Genomic DNA, 23990 nt, shown 5'->3' on the forward strand with positions numbered 1-23990 from the left:
ACACTTTTCCTGGTACCGTGGCTCTCAAATCTCTGTCTTTCTGGGTGAGCAGGGACAGAACACGTATGGCTCAGGGAGAATCGGGAGCACTGGCACCTGGAGTGACGGGCTCAGGGTCCAGCTCTGCACCGCACCTCTGCCCCTGCCCCACTGCAGTCCACTCCCATCAGTTCTCCTGCCTTGAGAAATGGCCGTCCAGCCCTGGTCTGACTACCAAGGAAGTAGAACTGGCTGCCATTTTTTTACCCTATGTGAACAATCAGCTCCTGAGCCCTCATACCATCCTACCTCTACTGCTGGCAGTTAGGCAGGGCCTTTGAGCCAGGTGGCTGAGGGAGGCTGGGGGTAAACAGCCCACCTGTGTGTTCTGACAGCGGGACAGAAGAAAAACCGAGGAGCAAGGCCCAGAGACCCTCTAACTTCCCCAGGTTGTTAGCTCTGCCTTCTGGCTAGAAAGGTGAATAGGACACAGCCTTACTGAGAGGGGGCGGCCCTGCTGGTTCCCTGGGGGTGGGGTGGGGCCGAGCCACGTGAGGGTGGTCGGAGCTGTGCTGCCATTATCCGGTCCCAGGGACGCCCGAAGACAACTTCCCTTAACCTGGCTCTGCCCAGTGAGTCACCAAACAACAGCTTCCTGTTCCCCGCGTACCCTCACGGAGTCTCAGGAGATGAGATAAAGCTGCTCGCTCTTCTCCTGGGGTACCAGTGGGTCTCTGGGGGGGCGGTGTCACACCTGGGTCACAAGACTGGCTCAGTCCCCTTAAAAAGAACCCAGGCAGAGGAGGCGTGCGGAGTCCACAGGCACTCTTCTGCGGGTGTCTGCGCTTCCGGCCCTTTCTGAGTGGCGCTGTGTGTGTGTGCTTAGCATTTGCCCTTCCAACTTTTCCAGATTTCACCCGTCAGATTCCTGGCAGCTGTGCACGGCGCCTGTGCCGGCCGTCACGTCCCATTCCGATCTCTGGGTCGCACGGTAAGAGGAGGACACAGGATGCGCAGGGAGTGAAAAAGTGATGTCGGTGGGGAGAGTGCCAAGTCCCCACTCGCAGCCATGGGACACTTGGGGAGCAGGGGAAGCATGCCGCTGTGGAGTTCAGAGGCCGGTAGTGAGGTTTATTTTTGTTTGTATGAGTAAAAAGCTGCAGAAGCCTCTGGTGGGGGTGAGGGGGTGCAGTCGGAATGCTGCGGTTCAGACAGACTGGCCCTGGCATGGAGTCAAGCGTGCTGACCCGGAAGGAGAGTTCCACAGGAACCTTCTAACTGCAGCTAACGTTGGGCCACAGTGATCCCTGGATAGTGTACTTGGAACCCAAGCAATGTACGGACACTCTGAATCAGACTGGTGGCAATGAAGACTTAGTTGGCATAAAATGTGGAAGAGAAAAATAATTCTGTTTCTGGAAGGTGATAAACAATCAGCTTTCTCTGAATGGGAGTTTGCTGGAGCAAGCTGGCAGAGAGCTGGGAAAGAGCTCACACACAGTGATACCTAAGGAGGAAGCCAGCAGGCTTGGGTCGCTAGGAAAAACTCTTTTGCAGGTTAAGTTTCTTCTCTATGGTGGACATGGTTTTATGGTGCTTACCACTGCAAGCTGAGACCCTGAGCATTACAAATAAACGCAATTCAGTTAGCTGACAGAGGAGCTGCGGCGCGTGGAGAACCCAGATCATGAAGCAGAACAGGACCAGGAGAAGGCCTCCTTAGGTCTTCCTTCTGCTTAGGGGCTCCCACATCAAGTGTGGCTGCTTCCTTCCCTCTACAGGGAATCATTCATCCCTGAGCCAGAGTCTTCAACAGAAATTAGAAGCTTTGTAGCACAGGAAATGTCCACATTCGCGTTATATGTGGAGTCCCTGACACACATTAGTTAAGTCAAGCAGTGTCAGTCTCCTTTCCTCCTTCTCAACTCTATTTTTTAAATAATTTTCTACATACCCAGAGCATAAATATCTGGGGAAACCACCAGGAAACAGAACTGGGAATGGGGAGTGGTGGAGCAGAGGACTACTGATGTTTTGTTTTTGAGATGGAGTCTTACTCTGATGCCAGGCTGGAGTGCAGTGGTGTGATCTCATCTTACTGCAATCTCTGCCTCCTGGGTCAAGCGATTCTCCTGCCTCGGCCTCCTGAGTAGTTGGGATTACAGGCACGCAACACCATGCCCGGCTAACTTTTGTACTTTTAGTAGAGATGGGGGTTTCACCACATTGTCCACACTGGTCTTGAACTCCTGACCTCAAGAGATTCACCTGCCTCGGGCCCTCAAAGTGCCAGGATTACAGCTGTGAATCACTGTGTCCAGGCTGATTTTTTTTTTTTGTTTTAAAGAGACAGAGTCTCAGGCTGCGCATGGTGGCTCACACCTGTAATCCCAACACTTTCAGAAGCTGCGGTGGGTGAATACCTGAGGTCAGGAGTTCAAGACCAGTCTGACCAACATGGTGAAACCCCATCTCCACTAAAAATACAAAAACTAGCTGGATGTGGTGGCTTATGCCTGTAATCCCAGCTACTTGGGAGGCTGAGGCAGGAGAATTGCTTGAATCGGGTGGCGGAGGTTGCTGTGAGCTGAGACGGTGCCATTGCACTCTAGTCTGGGCAACAGAGTGAGACTCCATCTCAAAATATATATATATTATATATAAATAGATAGATAGATAGATAGATAGATAGATAGGTTTCTGAAATCCTTGCTCATGGAAAAAAAAAAAAAAAGAGTCTCATCCAATATGGTGAAACCCCATCTCTACTAAAAATACAAAAATCAGCTGGGCATGGTGGCAGATGCTTGTAATAATCCCAGCTACTGGGGAGGCTGAGACAGGAGAATCACTTGAATCCAGGAGGCAGAGATTGCAGTGAGCTGAGATCATGCCAGTGCATTCCAGCCTGGGTGACAAGAGTGAAACTCGATCTCCAAAAAAAAAAAGACAGAGTCTAACTGTCACCAGGCTGGAGTGCAGTGGTGTGATCATAGGTCACTGCAGCCTCAAACTACCAGGCTCAAGTGATCCTCTTCCGCCTCAGCTTCCCAAGTAGCTGGGACTACAGGTGCATGCCACCATGCCTGCTGATTTCTATTAGAAGACTTACTGTATATATGTATCTTAACTATGTGGATGTAAGTGAAAAATGAAAAATTGGAAATAAAGTAGGAACAGCTGGTGAGTTAAGCACTGGCTGGCAGTGCCCACCTCTTCTCGGGCCAGCAGAAACCAAAGGGAGCAGGTACTGAATGTGCTGGAGAAGGCGGGCAGAGGTGCCAGCCACATCCCCTGGGGCGGAAGGTCAGCATCTTCATTTGGGGGACGCTGCTCATGAAAAAACTGCTGCTCAGAACCCCTTTTCTGGATGCCCAAATGTACCACAGGGCTTAATATATTCTTGCTTTCTTTGAAAAAAGGGTAACTATGGCCATTTGTTTGCTATTTCCTGTTTTCTGAGGACTGATTTTATTTTCAAACTAGACTGTGAAGTGCTCAAGAAGAATGGCCTACTTTTCTTTCCATTGTCGTGCTTCGCAGACAGCCTGTCACATCAAGGGGCTTCAGGGACAGTAGACCTAGTCACTGGGTCTCAGAGCTGAAGGGTACCTAAAGATAATTTGACTGAATTTTAACTGATAACCTGTTCTCAAAGAGCCAGAGAAGTAGCCAGGCCCTTTCCCGATGGAGAGGGAGTGGAGGGGCTAAGCATGACGCGTCTGAGCTTGCTCTGAGCAGCAGCTTGAGGGCGTTTTAGACAGAGGCCTGACCATTCTGTGGGAGGACAAGCCCCCAGTGGATGCTGCTAGAGGCACAGCACTTAGGTTTTGGGGAGGCTGGAGTGGGCCTGGGTGGGAAGGGCGGATGCCCGCTCTGTGGGCTGATGTGCTTTCCTGCCTTGACGTGAACGTGCCCCCGGCCTGGTAGTGTGCTGGCTCCCACCCTGTCTCCGACAGCTAGGAGCCAGGGCTGAGTGTCTGCCTTCCGCCAGCTTCCATACAGGTGTGGGGGGCTCTGTGCATACCCCATTGTTCCACAACAGCCCCCCCTAGCTGGATGGCAGCATGAATGGACGGCAGCTAAATTTAGAGTGGAACTCCTGGGGCCACCACAAAGGAGTGACTGCATCTTCAGGAGGGCGGGTGGGCGGGAAAGGGACAGGGGAGAGAAGCTATTTTCAGAACACATGTCATTGCTGGCCACAGAGCAAGACTGTGGCCATAATGCGGAGGGAAACAATAGATGTGGCCAGAGGAAGAGCCTGTTATGTTTCAGGTGGGATGTTTGCAACTGCTCAGGAAACCTGACCCCGCCCGACAGCAGCACAAATCACAGCAAAGCCTCAGAGAGGCAGTGAGGAAGCGGGGGATTCACAGGGCCAGGGCCAGTACGAGGTGCCAAGAGGCCACGCCTCATGCCTGGAGGAGGATTTTCAGTGACTGCTTTGCTCTGGTGGTTTGGTTAGGAAAGAAACACTTCTGCTGGTCCCAAACCATGTACCTGGCTCTGGTCTCTGAATAACTCCAAAGAATGGCAATGGGAATAAGGAGAAGTCAGGAGAAAAGCAGCCAGGTGGGCAGAACCAACAGGAGGAGCCGTCTAAGGCAACAAGGCAAAGCGTGGGCTGAGCCGGAGAGTGTGGCCTCACAGTCCTGGGTGGGCGGACTTGGCGCCCCCCAGCATCCAGGGGCCTGCCTGGGCGCTGCAGCTCCAGCTGCACAGGCTCGGAGAGCTCCCCACACCCCTTTTCTGACCTCCAGTCGGCCTCACTCACCAGCCTCTGTGCAACGCCGGAAGCAGGGAGGGACACGCTGCAGAGGGAGGCCAGGCCTCACCTCCCCCATCCTTGCAGAAGAGCTTAGGCCCAGGGGTCTAGGTAAGAGCAGGGAAGTGGGGGTGTGGCTACAGCCCCAGATCTCGCTTGGACTTTATAGCTATCCTGGGGGCCAGGAGGATTTTTTTCAACCCCATCTTCATATCCCCTTCCCCAAACATGTGTGGTTCCTGTTTTGCTACATCTGTGAAAGGCGCTGGGAACCGGGGACTTGCCTTACACCTCTCGGTTAACACCCTGGAGACTGATGGAGTTCAGAGCAGTGTAATTTACAGCCCATCTCTCCGATCTTAATTCACTCGATGCTCCTTTCTTCCTTATTGTATTAGTGTGACCCAGGTACCTGCCAACAATAATGGCCTCTCCAGCTAGGAGACTCTCCCCTACTCCCAGGACAATTTATACCTTTTCCTTGGATTTTCCCCCCTTAAATTAAACAAAAAGAGGAAAAATAAGAAAAGGTTAACATGGGTTGGGAGCACTGAAGCCCCCGTGGTTCTGGGCAGGAAGCCAATGGCCTGAGGGCACACATGTGTGTGCTCTCCCAGAAGGGCCTTCACCGGCCCTGTTTTACAGCCACCTCGGCACAGACTCCAGGGTTCACGCATATGGCCAGACAGATGTGTCTGGCTTACGTTCAAGGCTGGAAAATGAAGAATTATGGAAGTGAAGGGCCCCGGGCATTAAAGAGCGGGGGAAGGGAAGGGGGAATTTTTTCCTCTGCTGAGAAATCCTCTTGTGGCTGTGAGGCTGGAGGAAGGAGGCTGACAGGAGGCAGGGCCGCCAGCCTGATGCATGTGGGGCCTGTTCTTAAAGGGGCCATAGCAGCCGCAGCTCCAGCTGGCCCTTCAGTGCTGGGGCCTGAGCAGCCTCCTCAGAAGGAGCTGATCAGGAGAACAGGCAGCCTGGACAGGGTCACTGGAATTCAAGTGTTCTAGGAGACCTCTGATGCTTTTTTTTTTTTTATAAGATGGGTTTCACCATGACGGCCAGGCTGGTCTGGAACTCCTGACCTCAGGTGATCCACCCACCTCGGCCTCCCAAAGTGCTAGGATTACAGGCGTGAGCCACAGTGCCCGGCGCCAAGACCTCCGATTCTTAAGGAGCTGCCTGTTGCTGGAGAGGCAAAGCTGACATGGAGCTCCAGAAGGGATGGCTCCTGGCAGCACGTGCTCCCTCGGCACCCTGGTCTCCGCTTTGTATGGACACTCACTCATACTTCAAATCACTTGTCAGGCACTCCGCCACACTGTATCATTGTGACTCCTCTGTTTAGTTCTGTGTCCCCCAGCCACTAGCACAGGAAATGCTCAATGCCACTTACTAAACTGAGCTGCAGACGTGGCTCCCAATTCCAAGGAGTTCACAAAACAATGTGGAAACAAGTCCAGAAATGACTGTAACATGAGACATGACAGCGGTTCCACAAACCAAGTCTATCAGTGTTACAGGAACACTAAGCAGAGGGAGATGAAGCCCTCCTGGGGGAAATCAGGGGAGGCTTCCCTGGGGAAGTGGCATTTCATCTGGGGATTGAAGGAGGAATAGAATTTCAATAAGTAACAAGAAATATGGAGCAGAAAAAGGGCACTCTGCCTTGAGGGACAGCATGAATAAAAACCCAAGAGTGGAAAAGGGCAGAGCACGTCTAGGGAGCAGAAAGGAGGGTCGGTGTCCTGCCCAGGCAGGAGGGCCTCAGTGTCTGGAAGGCACTGGACATGCGTGGTGACTCATTCTGAGGCCTCACAGCAGCTTCAATGTCGGTGCTTGTGCCACATTCACTAAAGAGCTGCTTTAGGGATGGCTTTGCTATATTGCGATGGCTATTCACAGGCGTGATCGCCATACACCGTGGCCTTGTACTCCTGGGCTCAAGCTGTCACCCAGCCTCAGCTTCCTGAGTAGCTGGAACCCTAAACATATGCCACCGTGTCTGCCATTACTTTCATTTTATAAATGAAGGAACCGGCTCAGAAAAGGTAAATAATTTGCCCAATGTCATATAACTAGTAAGGGATCACGAGGGGTGGGGCAGCGGGAGAAGAGGCTGGAAAATGGAAACACCAATCACAGGGAACTGGACTTCATCTTACCGGCCAAGTAAAGGCACTGAGGATTTCTGAGCAGGGAAGTAGCTCTTTCAGGAAGATAATGATGGAGGCAGTGCAGTGAGACAGGAGCCTGGTGGGCAGATGGTGGACTACACAACTCCAGAAAGGGCCACACAGAGAAACAAGGTAAATGGCACCTTCTGGGGCTGTGCAACACAGGGTCCATGACTGCTACAGTCTAAGCAACTACTTGACCTGGAATAGTAGTAGTGGCAATGGAAACAGAGAGGAGAGGAGGGAATAAATGTGCAAATAAACAAGATTTAATATTAAATTAGATACTAGGGGTTAAAAGCCAGGGTGGAATTTAAGATGATGCTCTAGTTGCTACCATTATTGTCACTGAATAAATTTGTTTTTTTGTTGTTGAGACAGAGTCTCACTCAGGCTGGAGTGCAGTGGCATGATCTCGGCTCACTGCAACCTCTGTCTCCAGTGTTCAAGTGATTCTCCTGCCTCAGCCTCCCGAGTAGCTGGGACTAAAGGCACCCATCACCATGCCTGGCTAATTTTTATATTTTTAGTAGAGGCAGGGTTTCACCATGCTGGCCAGGCTGGTCTCAAACTCTTGACCTCAAGTGATCCACCTGCCTCGGCCTCCCAAAGTGCTGGGATGACAGGTGTGAGCCACCACGCCCGGTCACTGAATACACACTTGTTGAGCACTAACTCAGTGTGCTGAGACTAGAAGAAAAAGAAAGGAAGGAGAAGACCAAAAACAGAAGGGTGGTAAGGAAGCCCAGGAGTGTGGGCTGGTGAACAGAGAGAAGACCAGGGGTCATTCACTGATGCTAAAGTGAAGCTGAAGGAATGTGGCTTCAGGGCGCAAAGACACAGAGAAGTCAACTGTGACACACACCGAGGTTTAATAAAGATAGGTCGTTGATTTTTTTTTTTTTTTTTAAAGACGGAGTCTTGCTCTGTTGTCCAGGCTGGAGAGCAGTGGCATGATTTCGGCTCACTGCAACCTCTGCCTCCTGGGTTCAAGGGATTCTCCTGCCTCAGCCTCCCGAGTAGCTGGGATTATAGGCGCGCACTACCACATCCGCTAACTTTTGTATTTTTAGTAGAGGTGGGGTTTCACCATGTTGGCCAGGCTGGTCTCAAACTCCTGACCTCAAATGACCTACCCGCCTTGGCCTCCCAGTGTTGGGATTATAGGTGTGAGCCACCGCGACTGGCCACATTGGTGATTCTTGACAAACAGTTTCTATAACTCTTGGGTTGAGAGTCAAGAAGTGAAGGTAGAAATAGGACTTCTGGGAAAACTGATGGTGAGGAAGAGAAGAGCCACAGAGCAAGAAAAGCAGCATGAGGATGAAGCTGTTCTGAGGGCCACACACGTTTACATGTAGACCCAGAGCAGGGCCGGGGAGGCAGCCACACAGCAGTGGATGATGCTGGTAGCGGTATTACACATTGATTCCAATGGCGGCAGGGACATGGATCTGTCTACAGAATGATGGATCTCGGCCAGTGTGGCGGCTCACGCCTGTAATCCCAGCACTTTGGGAGGCCGAGGTGGGAGGATTACCTGAGGTCAGGAGTTTGAGACCAGCCTGACCAACATGGCAAAACCCTGTCTCTACTAAAAATACAAAATTAGCCAGGCGTCATGGCGCATGCCTTTAGTCCCAGCTACTCCGGAGGTTGAGGCAAGAGAATCACTTGAACCCGGGAGGCAGAGGCTGCAGTGAGCTAAGATCATGCGACTATACTCCGGCCTGGGCGACAAAGCGAGACTATGTCTCAAAAAAAAAAAAAAAAAGATCTAGATTGGTATTCATTCCTCCTCCCTGGCCAGCATGATTAGACAAATACCAGACAAAGGAGGCTGTTTATGGAGCACATACTAAGTGCCATGCACTATGCTAAGTGCTTTGCATGCAGTCTCATGCGGGCCCCACAGTGACTCTAAGAGGCAGGTGCTCTTAGCACCTTTATTTTACAGATGAGGAAATAGGTTCTGAGAAGCTGAATAATTTGCCCCATATTACAAAGCTAGTTAGGCGGCAGGGCCTAGACTGTCATCAGGTCTGCCTGATCACATGCATTAAACCCTATGCCAAAGGCATGGGGCAGCTGAGGAGAGGGCTGGAAACAGGCATCCCTACAGAGGCTGAGCAGGGGGCTTGACGCTTCCCTATGCACACGGTCAGCTTTAAAGGGGGAGCATGACCGCACCTTTCCTGTCTGCTCTGAGCCCTAGAGGGGGAGTGGGCTCATAGCACAAGGAACAGACCAGGATCCCATGAAGAAACACTTCTGGGAGTGAAGGCATGGGCCCATGAGGGCTGATGGTAGTGAAAGTTCCTGTGTGGAGATTAAGTAGTTTCTCTCTGTGAGGGTGTAGAGGGTCTCCTGTCCAGAGGGGTATCCAGATAAGCAGACTGTGGCCATGACATCCTCTCCCTGAGAACAGGTGTTCTGAACTGAGAATCCACGGCCTCTCCAGGAATATCTGGATAAGGCTCAGGGAAACTCTGAAACCCCTCAAATTGTATGAAGGATCGTGTATTTGTGGCATGCATGTATAGATTCTCACTGGGGAAGCAGCTTTGATCAGATTATCTGAGAAGACCCTACCCCTTCCTTGGAGGCCAGGATGAGGGAGACTCTAGGCATCAAACATGCTGCCAGTATTTAGGGGTGCAGGGAAACACAGGAGCAGAGCTGGAGAGGACACTGCAGGACCTTCTTCCTTGGTGTCCTGCTCACCTCTGTTCGCTGCCCACATCCTCTCCTGCCCCATAAGCAACCCCCATCCCGGGAACCACGCTCCCCAGGCTGACCTCACCTGGATCTTTTCTTGGCGACGCTGCTGCTCAGCTATCTTTCTGGCCAGAGCCAGCTTCTTGGCCCGAAGTTCCCTGATGTCATCCTCACCCCCGCTGCCTTCAGCCTCTGAATCTTCCTCAAAGTCTTCAATCACCACATCCTCCTCCTTTGGGTGGTGGAGCCGACCAGGAGAAAGAGGAGAGAGCGAGCTGAGCCCGTGGTACTCACTGAACCCGACATCGCCCCTGTGGCCCCTCACCCATGCAGACTGGGACCACCCCTTGCAAAGGGGCCCCTGGTGTGTGCTTCCCTCTACTCAGGCCTAGGGAGGCTGACAGAAGCTGCCACTCTTCCCTGGAGCCGCTCTTGGGGCTCTTCCCTTATCGAGTCACACCGTAAGTCACTTGAAATCACACATATATACCTGCATGCTTGTACTCACACTCTGTTCTCCCCTGTGCACACTCACAAAGTCAAACATAATACCAATGATTCAAGAGGGAAACAACAGAGAAAGTAAAACCACCCAATTTAAATCTAATTCATGCTAATGATCTGATAGGAGTCAACTCTGGCCAACAGCTGGGAATTAGGCGTGGAAGTTCCCTTGCCCCAGACAGCATCAGGGACAGATGTTGCAGCTCAGCAGACCTTGCCCTGGTTTCTTTTTAAGACACAGGCTGCTGGTGTGGGGCTGCTGGGCCCCATTACAGGAATTCACATGACATGACCTTGCTCAGCTGCCCTCCAGGGCCTGGGCAGGGTAGGAGGGGGCTGGCTAGCTTAGGGAGCCTCCTGCCGGGCTGGTGGAGCACTCCCCAGGGATGGCACCTCCCTACGTGCGGCCTCAGCTCTCAGCAGCCATCACTCCCTGGGTGGTCCCAGGCTCCATTCCTTGCTTTCTTACTTTCGGCCTTGGTCAACAGAGAACATGCAGCTGCCCAAGATAGCTTCCTCTGAGGGACAGGGTTAGCATGGGTACACGGGGAATCATTTAGTAGAAGATTCCTGTTTCTAACTGAATTACAATAATGACAATGAAGACAATAGCTATCACTTACTGAGTGCTTATTCTCAGCCAGGTACTAGGCTAAGCATTTTTCACGTACTAACTCAGCTAATCCTCACAACAGCCTGTGAGATAAGATGGGTGCTATTATCATCCCTATCTTATACATGAACAAACTGAGGTTTAGAATTAAACCCCTTGCTCAAGATCACATAGCCAGTAAATGGCAGAGCAGGGCTTCAAGCCCAAGTGAATCTGACTCCAAAGTCCATGCTCTTCGCAGTAATAACGAGCCAACCCATCCCGAGTCTAGCTCAGATCCAGCCTAAGTGGCTCAGCATCGTTAGGCTTGCTGGAGGTGCAGACCTGCGCAGTCCAGACTGCTCTCTCCTCTAACTGTCCATCTCAAGAGCATACTCAGATGGGGTCTCTTCATGGAAAGGGATCAGTAAAGTGGGCGGCTGGGTAGATGACAGGGTCTACTGTGTCTTGGGAACAGAATCTAGCTAGGGTGTTTTGGTAGGATCCCCAAGCAACAAAACTGTGTTCTATTCATGAAGAACGATGGCTAAAGAAACATCTTTCCCTACCTTTCCCAATCACCTTAAGTGATTCAGTTCTGCAGCTGGGGGAGAGATGAGATCTGAGGATGGGGCCAGAACTGTCACTATCCTAAGAGATTTCTGGGGTCTGGGGTGCTGTCCACAGTCACCATTCACCTGACACAGGCATGCTATAGTTTCACAGGGCTTACCTCCAGAGAGGCCCGGGCCCCGGAAAGGAGGAAAACTCTGCATATTTACTTCCTTGTTCATGGGGTTAACCTGGACTGTGGTGAGTGGGACAGGATGCCTGCCTGGCCCATGGGGGAACACTGCCTCTGCCTGCTGTGACCAGGAATATACAAGGTTATCATGGGGCTTGAAGTGAGCTTGACTGAGGTCAGAAGAGGGTCAGAGAAGCTTGTCTGGGGTTCATTCAGCTCTCACAGTAAACGAGGAAGTGCAGGGTTATGAAATTACACAGACCAGGGTAAGCAGAGTTTCCCAGAGGCCACTAGCATGAAGGAACCCAGGAGCGTCGTGGGAAAAGGAAGAAGTGGGCAGCTTGGAGTGGGTCACAACCTTTGTCTGGTGAGTAAGGCTTAGAATGAGAAAAAAAAAAAGTGTGGCACTACAAAGACCTGGGAGCAGAGAACCGATCTGTTCCTTGTGGGAGCAGAGGAGGCCCTCCCTGGCTTTGACGCTGTGCCCCACTCTGGGCCTCACTGTATTTGGGACTGCAGTCTCCACTGGCCAGAGGACAGCTTTCGGCAAGCCTGGGAACTAAGCTGGCTTGCCCTCCACTGTGCTTCCCCAGACAGCGCCCAGGGCCTGGGTGGCACTGCTCTGCCCTGCCTGAGGCCTGGACGCTCTGACAGCTTTAGCAAGCCTGCTGTCTCCTCCCATGCTAACAGCTCATTCTTTCCCATTATTCCCTGCCCAGGTTTCATCTGGAGAGTCTGGAATCATGGGCTCAGCTTCATCCCTTGGAACCACCTCTGTCCTGGAAGCTGAGCCCTATGTCATCAGGGGTGGGGTGGGGTTCTCCAGTTATTCTAATGAAGCCAGTCCAAGGTTCTGCTGCTCTCAAGACTCTGATCCAAAGGTGGCCACTCTATCACTGTTTCAGATCACAAGCGACAGCTTCCAGCTGACATCTGGCTTCCTTGGCCTGTTGCTGATTTCATCCCTGTACCCCGCCCTGCTCTACCGGGCGCTTGAGACTGCTGTGGGCCAAATGACTGTGTTGGCCTATGGGTGACCTGGCCTCTGGCTAGAATCCCTTCCGTCCCTTCCCTTAAGTCCCATGCTCCTTCCCACCTCAGTCTCCTGTCTTTAACACTGTGGGGTAAAAAGAAGAATCAACCTTCAGGCAAAAGAGAGGTGTGTGTGAACACACACCCAGACAGAATTACCCACACCCAGACACACAGCAGGGCAGCTGGCAGTGACACTAGCTGCATACATGCTCCAACATCACCACACACTCACATCCACTTAGAACCCACACACAGCAGGGAAGCTGGCAGCAGTGTTTAGTTCAGCTGATACCCAGACCCAGCACACACAGTCCCATGCCAACAATGCCCCCCAGGAAGACACATACATGCAATGGCAGGGCAATATATACTGCAGGGCAATTGCAGGGGAGTTTTGCAGGGGTGGGTACACAGGCTCACGCATGTACACGTGTGTGCATGCACACACAAGTCTGGAGTGAAGCAAGGGCTACAGGAACAACCAAGGGCAAACAGACAAGAGGAGAATTCCTTAATCACATCAGGATGTGCAGGAGGGAGGAAGGGAGCGCGGGAGGCGGAGGGAGGGCAGGACGGGGAGGGGTGATTTCCACACAGGGCCAGCGATGTCAGCTCTTCCTGTGCGTGTGCTGGAGGCTGGAGCTTAGGACTGTGCTGCGCTGAGCTCCACACATCCATAAACTTCATCCTCAGCCTGAACCCTAACACCCCCTTTTCTACTCCCTTTCCTAAGCCTCAAGAGCTGCACATTATTAAACTCTTTCTTTCTTTCTTTCCCTCCCTTCTCCTCAATGCAACATTAAAAGAAGCATCTGGAACTCGTAGCGGAGTGGGATGGAGGCACCGGGGTGGACTGGCAGGAAGGGCACCAGCACAGCGCACTCTAGAGAAGCTGCTGCTCGCATTCATGCAGACACGGCTCTGTGTGCTCATAAATAACCAGGAGCAGAGGCTGAAGCATGGGCAAACAGGGCGGGGAGGGAGCCTTTCCTCTGCCACAGCGGGCTCTTCCCGCATAGTACCTCATCTTCCAGTTGTTTTCCCTCTTGGCTTCCCATTTCCTTTCCCATGGTGTCTGGGACGGGTGCCACTGACACATATTTTCCACCCTTGAATGCCAGCAGAGGCTCTTCTTGTCCACAAAGGGCTTCCAGAAAATACTTCAGCACTGTGACCCTTTTGCAGTCAGCTGCAATAACCTACAGGGCGAGAGGGAGAGAAGAAAAACAGTATTTTCTCAAAGGGAAGACGAAGACAAGATACTGCTTGCTGGCTGAGGGGCACATGGGAAGTGTGTCAAAGCCACCAGGCAAGGGGGTCAGAATGTATGACGGAGTGCGGCGTGCATGCGGACACATCAGGTGTGAGGGCCCAGGGCAGGTCTCCTGAAGGAAGGTCCCACAGTCTCTCCTTAGGTGATCTCTGGGGCAGCAAACAACCCCAGGACCCATGACAGGTGCCTGACATTTATTTGACTGAAGTCCTGATACAAAACAGAACACATTACATTCTTCTAAGTTTGGTCTGTAATCAGCAGAGGGAAAGTGGAGTGGAAAACACCGGCTTTCGCAGCACACAGCTTTCTGGGGCCCTCGCTGCATCTCCACTCCTCTCCCAGCTCCCCTGCTCAACTCCCAAAAGGAGAGCTTTCAGCCCGAGTGCAGCATGAACGCTAAGGGCTTTCTTGGCTGTTTCATTTCATCCAGATCATTGTGGGCTTCCCGACAGGTTCCTGCCCTACCTAAGAGCTCCTCACCCTCAAGAGAGTCAGGCAGGAAATTGTCAGGAGAGAGACAGGCAGAGCAGGTGGGGGTGTTTCACCAAAGCCCTACTCTTTCTGACGTTTACGCCAACCTGCTCCCATGTGACCACATCAGCACACAAGTCAGTGCTGTCAGAGAAGCTTGGGCTGATGTAGCTGAGATGACATTCAGTATCCTGAGCAATAGGCAATGTGTGAGTGTCACAGATGAAGCGTCCACTGTCAGCCAGTCTGCCCCCTTCTGGAGGCACCACGCATGCATGCCCTCTCCTCCACACCCTTCTGCTTTGCCTGCACTCTCCTCCATGCCTGCCCCTTGTGCCCCTCTCTTCATCTCTAGCCTCCAGCATCCTCTTCTCCCTACTGGCAGTGTTCTCCAAGGGAGAGGGCCCCAGCTGGACCTGGAGCTCGGAAGCTGAAGGCCACTCCACACGGGAAACATGCCACAGCGGACGGCCCCTTCATCCTCACCGACTTGCCCCTGCCTCTCTTTTAATGCATCCCCATTTCTTAACGTGAAAGAACATCACACGAAGTCCCTTCTAACTGCAGCACGCAGGGAAGTACTAATCTGGAGACTATCTGATCATCATTTTATAGGTGCATGTGTTCTCTCTCGTCTGGACAGCAACCCCTCTGGCGACAAAGCCTAAACCTCATAGTTTCCATACTTCACTGGCAAGACTGGTAAGGACAAGCTGTGCACACAGCAGGCTCACAGTAAAGACGGACAGCACAGCTAAGCTCTGCTGGGTACCTGACATAGCAGATGAAGCAGCATGAGCCATGTTCTCTAAGATAACAGAAATAAATGAGCGCCACTCTGCAGGCTGGCTGGCCAGGAAAGGGCGGCTCACACCAGTCAACTGTGTGCTCCATGACTCCATCCTCTGCCACCGTGACCAGCCAGCCCCCCTTTGCTACCCTAGGGGTATTCTCTGCTTTCTCTCACCAGTGGACCTGTTACCATTATAGTCTGGAATCTCAAGCTAAGTACCCTGACCACCTTCGCCTGAGAGGTTGACATAAAAGGTTCTTGGCTACCTAGAAAGGCCTAGAAAAAGTACAGCCCCTTGAGCTTGGGGGGCCTGGAGGCACCCCAAGGAGAAAGCAAGCTTGTCTTGGACCAGGGCAGGTAACTATGGTTCCATTGCGTGTATTCAAACATGTGATGAGGAAGGCTAGAATACAGAAGCAGGGGCTAAAAGGCATTAAAGACCAGAGCCGAAATGAGTAATAGCCTGGCAGGCAGCACGCACAGTGGCCTCCTGCATCTCTAGCCTCTTGCTTGCATAGGAAACTTCTGCATTTCCACAAGACTGCCAGTTTCCTCTCTGTGGTCTAATTTTAACCACCTTGTCGTTGCAGTGTGTGTCAGCCACCTGACCCCACTATGACCTCTGACTTATGCCCCAGCTACTGCCTGCACTATGGAGAATTATGTAATGGGTCCAGGACTTTCCTTCTAGGTGTGAGGCCGCTGCCGCTGAATGGAGAGGAGGGGGAGTTAAGGGGTGAGAAGAGGACAGAGAAGAATCCTGGAATGGTCCCTGGCCTCACCTGGACGATGAGAGGCACACTGGCACCCCTGCTAGGTGTGCGGCAGAAACGTGCCCAGGACAGGAGTGTGCCATGGGTGCGTGCGCACGGACAGGTGGGCAGGAGCATGGCTGCTGCTAGAGCACGGGCTAGATGGTATGCTGAGCGGCTGAGGAAGAAAGCATGGTTCCCGGACGAGAGGGAGAAAAGCCACATGTGTGGATGTGGGGCTCCTGGAGACGGGGATTTCCAGGGCACAGCGGGACCCAGGGATGTGAACATCCTGAGGCTGCCTGCAGCACATCCTTGCAGGGTCAGTGGGAGCTGTCTATTACATGGACACAGGAGCAATGAGGACCACCCCCTCCCAGTTTTCATTCCCACCCCAAATAGAAGGAAATGGGTTTCCTTGGGGATTGTGTCTGCTATAGCCATTAGTTCCTCTAGGATAAGTACACTCCCGGCTGATGTGCAAAAGGCTGTGATCCACTGGGGCCTCTGACCTGGTGTTAACAGGCCTCTGTTCTGAGAGAGAAAGGTTGCCTGTCCTTTGCAATCCAGCCAGCAGGGACAATGGCGACAGCTGTGTCAAGTGTACTGTGTGGGTGAGAAGCGCATATTTGGAGCTCTTTAGTAGATGGACACACTGAGAGGCAGAATGTCCAGGGCTTGCCTAGGGGCGCAAAGAAACCTCTGTCTATAGCTCACTGGCCTGTCTGTGAAGCATTCTGCCTTAACGTAGGGGAATGAGCCCACTGGTGAGAGGATCACACCTCTCTTGACACTGGAGTTTCTCAGGAGACTACAGGAACATTCTTCCAGACAAAGCCTCCAGCACATGAGTCAGGGAAAAACAACACAGCCCCAAAGGAACAAAACCAGTTTAAATATGGTTAATAAGAGACATCATAATGGAAAAAGCCTTTCAAACCACCAAGAAGCCAATTCTGGCCAGGCATGGTGGCTCACGCCTGTAATCCAAACACTTTGGAGGCCAAGGCAGGCGGATCACCTGAGGTCGGGAGTTCAAGACCAGCCTGACCAACATGGTGAAACCCCGTCTTTATTATAAAAAAAAAAAAAAAAAAAGAAAAGAAGCCAATTCTAAGATGATCTTTGCTTACAAGGAGGACTTCCTGGTAGGACAGGGGTTAAAGCTGGACTCCCTGCTTAGAGAGGAAGGACTCCAGATGAAGTCGATGACATAATCCCCACAGTAACTCTGCTCATGAGCACATTTTTCCACTCTATATCAATGAAAAACACAGAATGTAAGCAGCATGTATATCGCAGCTCTTGGGGGCAAACTCTGGATCCTCCAGGGGAGAAAGAGCTGTACAGGAGAAACTCCCTTCCTGGGCTACATTAGCAGGTGGGGCTGGACTGGGGGTAGAGGCGACTGAAAGGGCTGCCGACCAGGGAACACCTGGGGAGCCCAAGGACCTTTGCAGCACACCTTCTCGGTGGAGGGAGGTTCACCGTGTAGGAGACTGTCAACAATTCCGAAGTTAATTATTCTGAAGTTAATTGACAAAATATCACACACAAATCATTTCAATCAGCTTGGGAAAGAAAACTGGGGCTTTAGGTCAGGGAAGAGCTGAACGAAACGCACCCAAAGAAAGCCCCTTTCCCTTCCCCTGAAGACTGTCGGAGGCAGCTTACCACGGCAGCAGGAACTGAAACCTTTAGCTTCAGGGCTCCAGTTATCACTCTAATCAAGTCCACACGCAAAGAACCAAGCAGAAAGGAAAACTGAAAGTGAGATGTGGAGAGGCGATACAGGAGCCTGTCCTGTCCTAGGCTCAGTTCCTTAGAGAGAGATAAAGTAAGCATGGGGTAAACAGGGGCTGGAGCTGAGGGGAGTGAGGAACAATGAAAACGTCTAGGTCAAGAGATAAGACTTGGGTCTGGGGTATTTAAGGTGGAGAAATAGAGAAAAATGGTGATTCTCAGCTGGGCGCAGTAGCTCAGGAGCGCTTTGGGAGGCCAAGGCAGGCAGATCACTGGAGGTTAGGAGTTCAACACTAGCCTGGCCAACGTGGTGAAACCCTGTCTCTACTAAAGATACAAAAATTAGCCAGGTGTGGTAGTGCGCCTGTAGTCCCAGCTACTGGGGAGGCTGAGGCACAAGAATCGCTTGAAACTGGGAGGTGGAGGTTGCAGTGAGCTGAGATCACGCCGCTGCACTCCAGCCTGGGTAACAAAGCGAGACTGTGTTTAAAAAAAAAAAAAAAGAAAAAGAAAAAGAAAAATGATGTTATCTGAAAACTGGTGACTCTTCACAACCACTCAATAGGGAACAAGCACAGTGAGGGTAGAGACGCCCCAGGGGAAAGAAAATGCTAGATGCTGCCTTATGGAAGGTGGAGGATGAGAGAGAACAGGGACTAAGCACCAGGCACTGACCTGAGCCACAAGACTTAACACCTCAGGGCAGCCGAGGGGAAGGGAAGAACCTCCAACTCTAGCGAGGAATCTGAGGAAGGGCTGGAGAGCCAGTCCCCTGGACGCAAGCACTAGGGAGCCAGGGGCTAGCGCCATCGGTATGTGGTGCCTGTTTTCTGCAAACAAGAGAAATTTTCTAAATTTTTGATTCAAAGAAATCAGAGTTTAAACTTGTTTTATCAGCCAGTTCTTTTTTCTAGTCTTAAAAGTCCAGCTTGCTACTGCTCCTCTGGTTAAAGAGAACAATCACATGGGTTTCCCCCCACAAACTCAAGTTTACAGGTTATTTTTCTTGTTTCTCTAAATGGAGCCAATTATTCTCACATTTGTTGAAACCTTCAATCAAACTTTATAGCTTGTTAATTTTACAGAATGTCCTTAGAGCAAATAGGATGCAGACAGGAAAGTGAAGTCTTGCTGAGATTATTAAGAAACCTTAAAATAGCTACAAATCCAACACCAAGGCTGGTAATACAGGCTGCTTGGCTGGCTTCTGAGGTCAATTAGCAATGGGTTAATTATCATCTTTAATGAGCCAAACCTCCAGGATTGGCCACAAGAAATGTAACTCAGACTAATGTGTTTTCACAAACTGAGAACCTCTAGTTATGCACTACTCACCCTCAGAGGAAACTGAAGGGTGGGAAGCACAATTCTGCAGCAGCCAAGGGTGGGCCAGGCTGAGAAGGGGTCTGCCAATAGAAGTTCAGACACAAGAAATAAAAAATACCACACAGGGAATCCTCTGGAGCTGGGAGGACAGAGGAAATGGTTCATTCACATTCCTAGGGGGAGGGGCCTCCTGGCAGGAAGCAGACTCCAGAAGGCAGGAGTGAAACTGGCCACAAGGATGCAGTCACTCTGAAGACATAGGCAGTAGCTCAGGACTAGGAGACAGACATTCACAGGCTATTTGAGTCAGAACAAGCTGGTATGAAATTGAGAAAGAGGGTCATGAGTCAGAGGGGAGAGAAGGGAAGAACCTGTGCAGGGGCTCAAAGGTAAGGGGGACAGAGTGAGAAAAAGCACACATCCTTGTACCAGAGGCACCTCCTGACAAACTCTGAGCATACTGTCCAAGGGATCAGTCAAACACTATTTCACTCTTTCCCTATCCCTGCTATAGCTGGGCCTCTTTCTATGTAAAGCGTTAAGTACCAGCTACTTTCTCAGCCATTTCTTTTTCTTTTTTCTGAGACAGTCTTGCTCGGTTGCCCAGGCTGGAGTGCACCAGCATGATCTCGGCTCACTGCAACCTCCACCTCCCGGGTTCAAGGGATTCTTGTGCCTAGCCTCCCGAGTAGCTGAGATTACAGGTGTGCGCCACCATGCCCAGCTAATTTATGTATTTTCAGTAGAGATGGGATTTCACCATGTTGGCCAGGCTGGTCTCAAACTCCTGGCCTCAAGTGATCTGCTGTGCCCGGCCTTTCTCAGTCATTTCCAATGGAGTGTCCAGACCCAGCCCTCCCTAGTCCTTTGGTTGGTCTGTGCCAGCTGAAGGGCCACTGGGTCACAAGATGAAAGGCTAACATCATCGATCCACCCACAGCAGCCACACCATTCCATGTGTCTGGTCCCAACAGCTGTGTTTTCTTCTTAGAGGAGGCAATGTGGGCCATGATCTGCCAGCGTTGCATAGATGCCTGCTGTCCCCACCTGTAACCACCATGTGTGTGCTCCAGTCTCTTAGAGAGGGGTAGGTGGGAAGTGGCAAATGGTTAGATGGGAAGACCTGGTGGTGGTGGGGAGACTATCCCAAGAGGGTTTTGAAAATCCTGAAAGGTACAGGTACTTGGCTACCGGGAAAAAGATATGTTCACACTGAAGGGAGAGCCAGGGGGAACAGAGGGGCTGTGAAGCAGACACAGGAAGTAAGGAGGTAAGTACAGTAGGAAACAACGGGTCCTTTCTGGCAAGAGGCAAGACAAGGCAATATGGGAGGCTGGACAAGAGCCTGCGCTTCACAGTTACACAGACCTGAGTTCTTCAAGTTGTAATTGCCACTTCCTGGCTGTTTATCCTTAGACAAGTCACCTAACCTCTCTGAGCCTCTGTTTGCTCAAGTTGTTTGTGAGGTTTAAAAGAGATAATACAGCTGACCCAGCGGAAGTAATTCTTCCTGCTGCCCCGGAACTCACGGCAGCTGGCTGCTGGGGGTGGTGGGGGGGCCCTGGAATAGGGTCTGTGGCGGTACGCGGGGACCCAGCTGCGGTGGCTGCCGGGCTGATGAGAAACCGCTAAAGTTCCTGGGGAAGCAAAGTAGAATTTTTCATAAGAACAAAATGGATGGAGAGGAGAAAACCTGTGGTGGCTGTGAAGGCCCTGATGCCATGTATGTCAAATTGATATCATCTGATGGCCATGAATTTATTGTAAAAAGAGAACATGCATTAACATCAGGCACAATAAAAGCCATGTTGAGTGGCCCAGGTCAATTTGCTGAGAATGAAACCAATGAGGTCAATTTTAGAGAGATACCTTCACATGTGCTATCAAAAGTATGCATGTATTTTACGTACAAGGTTCGCTACACTAACAGCTCCACTGAGATTCCTGAATTCCCAATTGCACCTGAAATTGCACTAGAACTGCTGATGGCTGCGAACTTCCTAGATTGTTGAATAAAATAAATTACAATAAACTGTTAACGCTTTTCGGTATTTAATACTTGTAGTTCAGTTAGTAATTTTTTCTTATATAGCATGTTGCCTGTATGCAGTTGAACTGTATAAAGTTCAGTGCAAAGCAGATTATCTTCTGTTTTTTGCATAGCAATCAAAGTTGAAATTTGTTTACTATGTCAACAAATTAAGGACATTTTCACAAACTGAGAAATAAACAAATATGCCAGTTAAAAAAAAAGAAAGAAAGAAAGAAAAGAGATAATACAGGCCAGGCGTGGTGGCTCATGCCTGTAATCCCAGCACTTGGGGAGGCCGAGGCAGGTGATCACCTGCAGTCAGGAGTCCCAGACCAGCCTGGCTAACATGGTGAAACCCCATCTCTACTAAAAAAAACAAAAATTAGCTGGGTGTGGTGGCGGGCTCCTGTAATTCCAGCTACTCAGGAGGCAGAGGCAGGAGAATTGCTTGAACCTAGGAGGTGGAGGTTACAGTGAGTTGCATCGTGCTACTGCACTCCAGCCTGGGTGACAGAGTAATATCGTGACTCAACAAAAGAGAGAGAGAGAATACATATCAAATACTATCGAGACGCCTGGGCCCAGCAGGTGCTGGATAATTGAGCAGCTGCCACTTTCTTCTTCCTCTTTTCTCCACTCTCTTCAGAGGTGGGCGGGGCACTGCCTAACATGCTGAGGTGTTTGGAAGCCAGTCTGAGAGGGAGAGTGGGAAGCATGGGGCTGGCACACAGTCTAGGGCAAGGGGAGAGGCCCTGGAATACGCACCTGGCTATTGAAGCTGCAAAAAAATTTTTAAAAAATTTGTTCATTTTTAAATGCTGGAGTGCAGTGGTGTGATCATAGCTCACAGCAGGCTCAATCACCTGAGCTCAAGCAGAACCTGGCTAATTTTTAGAAACTGTTTTGTAAAGATGAGGTCTTGCTATATTGCTGGTCTCAAACTCCTGGCCTCAAGTGATCTGCCCACCTGGGTCTCCCAAAGCACTGGGATTATAGGCATAAGCCACCACTTGGGGCCTGAAATATTTTATTCAGAACAGAGGTGCCACATGTAGGCTACTGGGCAGGCCAAGCAGGGGAGGGAAGACCTTGCCTCTCTTCAGCAATCCCTCTTCCTGTTCTTCAAAAGGACTCCTGAACCTAACCATAGGTATGCATGCATTCTCCAGGAATCCAGACAGGCTCCAAGGTCCCAGGCTTTGGAACAAGTGTGCCCCTGATAAACAGATTAGAAACACCATCAATTGCCTTGTCAATCTGGTCCCTTCACAGTGGGGTAGGGGCGGTGGTTCTGCCTTTGCTCATAGTTTGAGGAGGATTTGAGGATGCCCTGCAAACCCTGCAGCAGTATCTTTCTTTTTTTTCCCCTTTTTTTCCGAGTCTTGCTCTGTCGCCTCAGGCTGGAGTGCAGTGGTGAGATCTCAGCTCACTGCAACCTCCACCTCTTAGGTTTAAGCAATTCTTCCTAAGCAGTTAGGACTACAGGCATGCACCACCACACCCGGCTAACTTTTGTGTTTTTAGTAGAGACGGTGTTTCACCATGTTGGCCAGGCTGGTCTCAAACTCCTGACCTCAATTGATCCACCTGTCTTAGCCTTCCAAAGTGCTGGGATTACAGGCGTGAGCCACCTTGCTGGGCCAACAGCATCTTTATTTTATTTTTATTGTAAGATAGGGTCTCACTTTGTTGCCCAGGCTGCTCTGAACTCCCAGCATTAAGCAATGCTCCTGCCTCAACCTCCCAGAGTGCTGGGATTATAGGCATAACCCACCGTGTCCAGCCTCGTATCTTTCTTAAATAAGAACCAGTTGGCTCCTTGCCTCATGTCTCCCAATATGAAAGTAGTGATGAGAAGATCCCCAATATGGTATTATCTACCCACCTGAATTTCCTGAGCCCTAGACATTCCAAACAAAGCCAGATAGGAGTCTGGTCTTCCGTGGGCAGAGTAAGCTTGCTCTTCTTGAACTGTTCCTTCATGGACAGAAACTATTCTCTTCTAGAGCTCTAGGTTCCAGCTGTACCAGAAAGGTACATTCTCAGTGAGTGGTGAGAGCGTCACAGAGAGCAAGCTATAGGCAGCAGTAGCTTGGGCTTCAGTCCAATTCTGTTCCCCTGCAGAGTGCTCTGAGAGCAGCCACCCACATTGGCAGGGGTTAAAGGCGGATATTGGCACTGCCAACACAAGCCTTTCAGGTCTGGCTGGCTTCAGCTGGTCTGAAACCTGGAACACAGGCACTGGGGCCCTCACTTACTGAACCAGCAGGGGAGGCTACAGGCTCAGCCCCTGGGGATGAAAGGCCTCCCGTCTGTCTCAGTCTGCAGATATCCACACACAGTCTGTTTCTACACTGCCAGTTCGTTCTGGGCCAGAAGCACTGAATCTTGGGCTCTAGTCACTCTGAACCACACCGTCTGCCTTCTAGACAGCCATGTCCAGGAGGCCTTCCCTTAGGTTTGTGTTTAGGCTCCTTTACCAAATTTGCTTCTAACATACTGTATTGATTTTATGTGTGGCACAGAAGTGCACTTTCTGAGACATCTGTAGTCTACAACACATTTAGGCAACATGCAGTTCGGCAACTGTAAGTGCCTACTGTGTGTGAGGCACTGTTCTCTAGACCCTGGGGATTCAGCAGAGAACATAGCAAAATCCCTGTTTCAGTTGGGGGGTTGGGTTGGGTTGGGTCACATTCATACCAGATACCTCAAGAGACCCCCGTATCAAGAGGGCACCCACCCCTCCCTGCCTGCCATGACCTATGGCACTCAGGAAGGCAGAATTCTCAGCCTAAGGGAGAAGAAAAGCTCCTTGCAGAGACCTAGTACACTGCTCCTTCATTCCTTTCAGGCTGATGGGTCCTGAGCAAGTCAGGATAGAGAATACTTTTGGACTTAGCCTTGCTATAAAATGAAATCCCAATCTCTCTTAATGCTTCCCAAACTCCTTGCAAACCTTCACCCACCCACCCCTCCCCACAAAGATCACCAGTGGCACTTCTAGCTATTATTCCCTAATCCTGAACCTCAGGCCCCAGGAAACCCCGTTTGCCATATCCTGTAGGCAGTCTGCTTCCCC

The 23990-nt window shown here is 51.0% G+C and overlaps 2 protein-coding genes across 5 annotated transcripts in view; one reads left to right on the forward strand and one right to left on the reverse strand.

The window, feature by feature from the left end:
* SMG6 (SMG6 nonsense mediated mRNA decay factor) overlaps nucleotides 1-23990 on the reverse strand; it is a 235588-nt gene that overhangs the window by 10662 nt on the left and 200936 nt on the right. For all 4 annotated transcript variants that reach the window (XM_012448335.2, XM_012448334.3, XM_012448331.2 and 1 more), the window contains 2 exons: nucleotides 13538-13714; nucleotides 9725-9871 (listed from right to left, as the gene is read on the reverse strand). In XM_012448335.2, coding sequence (XP_012303758.2) covers nucleotides 9725-9871; nucleotides 13538-13714 — 324 coding nt within the window. The remainder of the gene's footprint in view (nucleotides 1-9724; nucleotides 9872-13537; nucleotides 13715-23990) is intronic.
* On the forward strand, nucleotides 20535-20908 carry LOC105714378 (elongin-C-like). The gene has a single exon (XM_064378110.1). The coding sequence runs from the start codon at nucleotides 20550-20552 to the stop codon at nucleotides 20886-20888; it is 339 nt and encodes a 112-aa protein (XP_064234180.1). The 5' UTR covers nucleotides 20535-20549; the 3' UTR covers nucleotides 20889-20908.

Source organism: Aotus nancymaae, unplaced genomic scaffold (assembly GCF_030222135.1).
Source record: "Aotus nancymaae isolate 86718 unplaced genomic scaffold, 86718_ANA_hifiasm-v0.15.2.pri h1tg000018l, whole genome shotgun sequence".
NCBI classification, from domain to species: Eukaryota; Metazoa; Chordata; class Mammalia; order Primates; family Aotidae; genus Aotus; species Aotus nancymaae.